The sequence below is a fragment of the Loxodonta africana genome, chromosome 3 (genome assembly GCF_030014295.1).
Source record: "Loxodonta africana isolate mLoxAfr1 chromosome 3, mLoxAfr1.hap2, whole genome shotgun sequence".
In the NCBI taxonomy this organism is placed as follows: Eukaryota; Metazoa; Chordata; class Mammalia; order Proboscidea; family Elephantidae; genus Loxodonta; species Loxodonta africana.
The window spans coordinates 184,834,185-184,841,432 of NC_087344.1; the positions used below are offsets into that span (position 1 = coordinate 184,834,185).

The 7,248-nt window shown below is 49.8% G+C and overlaps 1 protein-coding gene across 1 annotated transcript; it reads left to right on the plus strand.

Annotated features, from left to right (window-relative positions):
* Window positions 1-3,282: 3,282 nt before the first annotated feature.
* S100A9 (S100 calcium binding protein A9) lies at window positions 3,283-6,249 on the plus strand. The gene is made up of 3 exons (XM_003414901.3): window positions 3,283-3,472; window positions 3,852-4,012; window positions 5,950-6,249. The coding sequence occupies exons 2-3, from the start codon at window positions 3,863-3,865 to the stop codon at window positions 6,247-6,249; spliced, it is 450 nt and encodes a 149-aa protein (XP_003414949.1). The 5' UTR covers window positions 3,283-3,472; window positions 3,852-3,862.
* Window positions 6,250-7,248: the final 999 nt, after the last annotated feature.

Here is a 7,248-nt window from a genome sequence, read left to right on the forward strand (position 1 = left end):
CAGAACCAGGACAATTGCTAGCAGGAAGCTCTAGATTTCCCTGGAGAATCAGTACTGTGAGGAGAAGACCCACCTCCCACCACCATTCACTCCAACCTCTGGCCATGGTTGGCAGCAAGGAGGCTGGTGGAGATTGGGGGTGCCTGTTTATCAAGCTAGGGATAGCCGCCTTCCTGGGTCAGAATCCACGGCTCAGCTTGAAAGCTGAATGATCACCTGCCCCACCACTGTGAGCTTCTGAGGCAAGGGGAACCACTGTCAACACGGGATCCCCCAAGTGCAGACTCCAGTCTTCATTGGAGCCCTGGCTGTCTGCTCACTCATGCCAACTGCTGATCGTTTTCCCCTCTATTCCCCTCCTCCATTGTACTTGTATCTTGAATCAACACTGTATGTGGCTCTGTGGAAAACCATAGGGCAAGGAGCAACAGAACCAGTGTTCATTTTTACATTCACATTTACATTTACAATAAAAGAATGCCTTCATTCCCTCACGACTCCTGCTTATTCATTCAGTGAGTGTTTATCCAGCATCTCCAGAACCAGGCCCTGAGCTCAAACCTCAGACACAGAGGTGAACCAGGCCACATCCCTGCCCTCAGGGACCCACAGCAGAGGAGGAGACAGACCTGAAAGCCAAGAATTTCATGACAGAGCAGAGTTCGCACACTGTCTGTATACAGTCATGCTTTGTTTCTTCACACACTTTGCTTCATTGTTATTGTTTTGGTTTCCTTCAAAATTAGTTGACAATTTTTATAAACAGGAGTTTTCACATAAAAATTGTTTATTTCCTTGACCTTTGGGGGTGCAGAACTCTCTTCCCCACGTGGTGGCAGCACCTGGCTGAGGCTGAGTACTAGCTGTCACTGCAAGTTATGAAAACTGTCATTTGCCACTGTCTCCACCATTCTGTACTGTCTTCCCAACACTGAGGTCCCACATCAGTTGCCATGGAGTCACCCTACTGATACTGTTGACTTTCTCACACCCAGCCTGCTTCACGCCTTTACTCAACGTGCCTTCTTCTGCAAGCGTTTGTGTCTGAGATTTTGGACCTGGGGCAGGAGAGGGCGCTGTGGGAACACACAGGAGAGGCACCCAAGGCGCCTGCTGAATTGCCTAAAACAAGAGATTTCACAACAGTGTGAGTAAGAAGGAAATGATCTGCTGCTGCTGTTGTCTGTGATTCCTCACGGGCTTAAACAATGGAGCGTCGGTTCTTTTAGGGAATGCACCTGATTTTTAGTACATAGAAACATAATCCTGCATCTTAGTCTTCCTAATCCCCTGTGGACTGTCACTCATCCACCAAGTTTGCTGAGCACGTAGCATCAGTATCTGGCATATAGTAGGAGCTCAACCCATATTTGTGGGATGAATATAGAGAAAATATAACTACTAATAAAAGCTCTTATTTACTGAGATCTTCCCAGGGCCCAGGCACTGTTGTAAACGCTTTACATGTATATCGCAGTTATTCCTCATAACACAATGAGTAGGTCCTGTTATTATTTGGTTTTACTGATAAGGAAAGTGAGGCACAGAGAGGTTAAGTGCATTGCTTAAGGCCACACAGCCAGTCTGAGCTGTTAACCAAGTACCATCCCAGCAACACGAGACTCAGGGCCAAGATGTAGCACACACAGGGCTGCCACAAGTTTCAGATGGCAGAGAGGTCTGCAGGGGCTGAGGCCATGAGGCAAGGATGCAGGAAAAGACTGAATGGAAGAATGGCTAGAGGTAGAAGATGAGAAACATTTTCTCTGGTGGAGGGGAAGAGATTGGGGGTTGGCAAGACAGTAAGGGAAGATGCCCACAGTAGGTCCCCCACACACACTTCCTGGGCTGAGGGGAAGGGAGGCCAGAAAGGGTGTGCAATCATCCAGCAAACGCGAGTGTCTTCCGTGTGCCAAGCCCAGGGCTATGTGCTAGGGGAACACAAACATTAATAAGAACCTTCCTACAGAGTCCTGGGGTGGTGCAAACAGTTAACACACTTGGCTGATAACTGAAAGTTTGTAGGTTCAAGTCCACCTAGAGACACCTTGGAAGAAAGGCCTGGCAATCTACTTCCAAAAAATCAGCCATTGGAAACCCTTTGGAGCACAGTTCTACTCTGACACACATGGGGTCACCATGAGCTGGAGTCAACTAGAGAGCAACTGATAGATGATGATAATAGAGGGTTTACTGGTAATTATCAGACATAGGCAAGATACATCAACACTTCACTCCAGGAGCTAGCAGTGGTATGGGGGGGAAAAAGCCAGAAAATGCAGGGGAGGAAGAGATGGTTTTCAATCAGGAAAAACAGAGCAGGATTCCTGGGCAAGGGAGCCTTTGAACTGAGCAGGGAGGAAAGAGTCAGGTTTCACCTTGTGAAGTAAGGGAGGGCATTACTGGGGTGAGAGCACCAAGAGAAAGGCCTGGAGGTGTCAAGACAGGAGATGGGCTCTGTGTGCCCATAGTAAGGGTGAGGGGTGCTGGCTAGACAGGGATGGCCCATTCCTAGAGGGCTGTGTGAGTGAGGTTAAGCCATCTCAACCCTCTCCCATGAGCAATGGAGAGCCAATAGGTGTTTGTAGCAGGGGAAGGAACCATCTTGCCCACCAGGAGGCTACATAAAGATAGCTGTCTTCTAACTAGGTTGTTTTCTTTCAGGGCATGGACCCCACGTTGGGAACAGAATTTAGAAGAGCAATGCTGATAGACACTAGAAGCATATTTAGAAATATTTGCCCTGGGAATCTCTCACTCATATTGCAGAGGGTGGTGTAACTGGAATCATCCTTAACCAGGATATTAGGGCTTGGTTCCTGCTATGTCTCCAGCCAGCTATGTGACCTTAGTCAGGTCCCTCTCTGGGTGTCGATTTCCACATCTTCACCCTCTGAAGGTCCATCTAACCCTGGCTGACACCCTATGAATCTGAGAACCCCAACCAATCTCTCACCCTCCTATGAGCACTTATCACTGTGCCAGGCAAATATTGGGAAAGGCTCAGTCCATACTTGTTGGGCTGAACGGTATGGCCAGGCTGCCCACATGGGGGAGCAGAAAGGGCTGGGGACCCCATGAGTGCATGGTGCCCCACAGCCTCAACAGGGCAGGGGGAGGAGCAGAGGGAACAGTGGCCAGAGCAAAGGGACGCTTGCTCACTAGCTTGCTCGGGGAGGCCAGGGGGCCTAGGCGGAAGGGAAGTGAACTAACCACCAGCTTCCTCCCAAACCGGCTCTAGGCTCAGGGCTGGGAATTTCACAAAAAGGCAAAAGGATCTATGTGAACACTTCCTGTCCCACCCCAGGCCCCAATCTGCCTTCCTGGCAGGGACAGCCCAGCCCAGCGTTACCACACTGCTCACCTGTGAAGCAATCATCCCTGAGAGAGGGATGAGTATTCCGGCCAGGGGCTGCCTATAAATGCCAGGCCCGCTCTGCTGCTTCAAACTCCTGTGTGGCTCCTCAGCGTGGTAAGTGAGCTGCCAGCAGCCCTTGGCGGGGAGCCTGCTGCCAATTCTTTCTTTTCTCCTCGTCCCACTTCTTCTCTTCGAAGCCCTCCTTGGTTCACCATCCCCCCCACCCCCCACTTTAAAGGTTCCTCGACATTTTCTTACATCAAGTTCTACTAGAGCCTCCTGCCCTCAAATACTTTGCTTTTTGCCTATCCTCCTTTATTCTAAAAATCATTTTTCACTCGTGTGAGCCAGGGTCGTCTCCAAGTTAAGTTGCAGCCTGGTGTGTGTGTGTGTTTCACCCCTCTTTCCTGTGAACAGCTAGTGGGAGGCACTCAGGAGGCTGACACCCTTTTCTTCTAAGCATCCCCCCACCCCTTGCTTCTCCATTACTCAGAGTGCGAAAAGATGGCAGACCAACTGTCGCAGCTGGAACGCGACATAGAGACCATCATCAATGTCTTCCACCAGTACTCGGTACGGCTAGAGCATCGAGACGCCCTGAACCAGAAAGAATTCAAACAGCTGGTGCAAAAAGAGCTGGCAAACTTCCTCAAGGTAGGCCTGGCCCAGCTTCACAGCAGTTTGAGCTGAAAGAAGATGGTGGGAGGGGCAGTCTTCAGTGGTCATGGAGAAAATTCTAGCTCCTTCAACTTAGCCTCCAGAGGTAATGAGTGCCCTGTCACTCAAAAAAGAAAAAGAAAAAAACTAAACACATTGCCATAGAGTTGATTTAACCCTATAGGACAAAATAGAACTGCCCTATAGGGTTTCCAAGGAATGGCTGGCAGACTTGAGCTGCGAACCTTTTGATTAGCAGCCATAGCTCTTAATTACTATGCCACCAGGGCTCCATGGATGGGGTTTTTTTTTTTTTTTCTAGAGGTGACTTATTTGGTGTGAACAAGTAAGGCCTCCTTGAGGAGGTGACAATTGAGCTGGGACCTGAATGTTGAGAAAGGAGACAACCCAGGATGACCCTTGACAGGAAGCTGAGGGGATTCCAAGCTTCAGATGGAAACTTGGAGGGGAAGACATGTGAGGGCTTTTCAAATCCCAAGGGCCTATAATCAATAAAAACAGTGTTTGGAAAAACCCCCTGCTCACAGATGGCATGTAGAAAGCATTCAGTAAGTGTGAGTTTCTTTCCTTGCCCTCAAAATGGTTGGACAGTTTCAGAAGAAAGGGGAATCAGTTCCACTCTCCTTTTTGTCTTCTTTTCACCCTATGAATTTGGGCAAAACAAAGGCCTGGACTAAGAGAGATGGGACACCTGAGTCCTAGTGCCATTTCCATGTCTGGAGCAGGATGTCCTGCGTGAGGTCACCAGCCCTTTTCTGCCCCGCCTGCCTTGGTGAGGTGGAGAATCGCAGCAGTAAGAGATGTGAGAGATGCTGACAGAGGATCTCTGGCAAGAAGTGCATGTCAGGGTAGATGAGAGAGGGTATGACCAAGACGTCATGTGTCCCTCAGATTTACTGGGCAAAGTTCTCCCACATATGACCCCACACTTGCTCCCGCAGCTTGACCCGCCCCTGCAGAAAGCCTGGAAGGGAAGCAGAGACTTGGTGGATGCATGTTGAGGGTTTAGTACTCTGATCAGGCAATGGCTAAAGTCCAAAAAAGTCCAGCACACTGAAGCACTGCCAGAGCAGGAGGGAGCCTGGGAGATCAGCTAGGCACCCCCACAGCTCACAGGTGAGGGAATTGGGCCCAGAGATGGCCAGAGACTTACCTGAGGTGCCCCAGCCAGTAGGTGGCAGAGTTGGAAATAGAACCTGGTTCTTCTGACACCACCTCTTTCCTACCACACCTGGATACTGCACCTCACCTCTTGTCTCCCCTGGTGTACTGTAGTACACACTTTGGGGTCAGCAGAGCATCCACACTGCTTTCTGCCCCCACACAAGATCCCCCACCATCTTGTTTCCTAAGGTGCTTCCCTTTTGTTAGGAGAAGGAAATTGTTTCACTAATTAGTTACCTCAAGAGGGAGGGGAAAGGAGAGAAGGGAAAGGAGAAAACAGAGAAGAGTGGAGGGCATGAGACAAGATCAGGTTGTGAAGTCCAGAAATTCCATTCTTCTGCTTCCAAGCCTTGTCAATCTGAAAAAAATCAGCTTCTCTGAGACGTAGTTTCCTCAAGTCTTCCTCAAGGAAGATACGAATTCTACCTATGCAAGTTGTTATAAAGACCCAGTGAGATGTTCTTTCTATTGTGTGACATTGAACAAATCACTGGAACCTGGCGTCCTCTTCTGTAAATGGAGATAACAAGGGAACCTAAGTTGTAGGTTGTATGGGGAAGAAACTGGGAAGTGTCTAGCACATGCTTAGCATCCACAACACCGTGGGCACTCAGTCCACATTTTTAATATTTAAATTGAGCCACAGAGGCCAAGTTTCCTTGTGCATTTGCCTTTTGTCATTTGCTACGGGCCCAGTCTCCACTAGTGGCCACACCCTGCCCTGACCACCATCTCTGCCCCACCCACAGAGAGAGAAAAAGAATGATGCAGTCATCAACGACATCATGGAGGACCTGGACACCAACGAAGACAAGGAGCTGAGCTTCGAGGAGTACATCGTCCTGGTGGCAAAGCTGACTGAAGCTTCGCACGAAAAGATGCATGAGGGCCACCCAAGAGGGCATCGCCACAGCCACGGGGAAGGGCTTGGAGAGGATGGAAAGTGCAAAGGGGATGACAAGCAAAAAGGGTCTGGTCCTGGCCAAGGCCACGGCCACAGCCACGGCCACGGCCACGGCCACAGCCACGGCCACGGCCACAGCCACTAATCAGGAGGCACCCTTCCCTGGGACCAGCCAGGGTTCTGCATTATAGGGAAGGGGAAATGGCTTCACTCCCACAGAGTAGTCGAGCCACACAGCCTTAGCTGTGGGTTCGGGGCCTGGGGGTGAACAATAAAGCCTACCTCTAAACCAGTGCTCTGCTTGCTTCTTCTACCCACCCTCATCCCGACCTGTCCTACCCAGGGGTCTGAGCACTGCACAGCCCTGCATCTTAGCTACAGCCCAACTGCTTCATTTGGTAATAACAAAATGAGAAATAGCAGCAATGAAAGTTCACCTTGGGCTCACCTCTCTGACCATTCCACACCTCTGACTTTAGACCCCACTGCTCAGATCCTAATCACCCCACCTCAGCTCAGGACCTCCCTGATCTAGCCTGCCAAATTGGCCCTTGTCACCACAAAAGCAAAAGGAGGCCTCCCTTCCTTCAACGTTCCAGCCACCTCATCACTCAGCCCCAGCCCCCTCTTCACCTAGTGCTATCTGTACAACCAACCCTTCCTTCTGGAAGCTTCCAGAAATGGACCTAGACAGTGTTGTGTCTGGAGAGGAATGCTGGCGTGGGGACTCGGCAGTGGGAACAAGGACAAATTAGGTGTGCTTACCCACAAACTCATTCTGGAGCTAAGAGAGCCATTGGGGGTGCACAGACCTAGTATCCAAACTGTGGCTACAAGGGGGTTGAAGTGAAGGAAAGAGTTCACAAGGGCAGAAGGATTAAAAAAAAAAGAAAAACAACCAGTTGTCACAGAGTCAATTCCAACTCATGGCAACTCCAAGTGTGTCAAAATAGAACTGTATTCCATAGGGCTTTCAATGGCTGATTTTTTGGAAGTAGGTCACCAGGCCTTTCTTCCAATGTGCCTCTGGATGAAAAAAATGAGTGAAAAGAGCAGCCGCCTGCTAGTCAGCAGTCTAGAGTTCCAATCCCAGTTCTGCAGCTAAAAGGCTAGAAGGTTACAATGAGGAGATTGCACTTTGGAT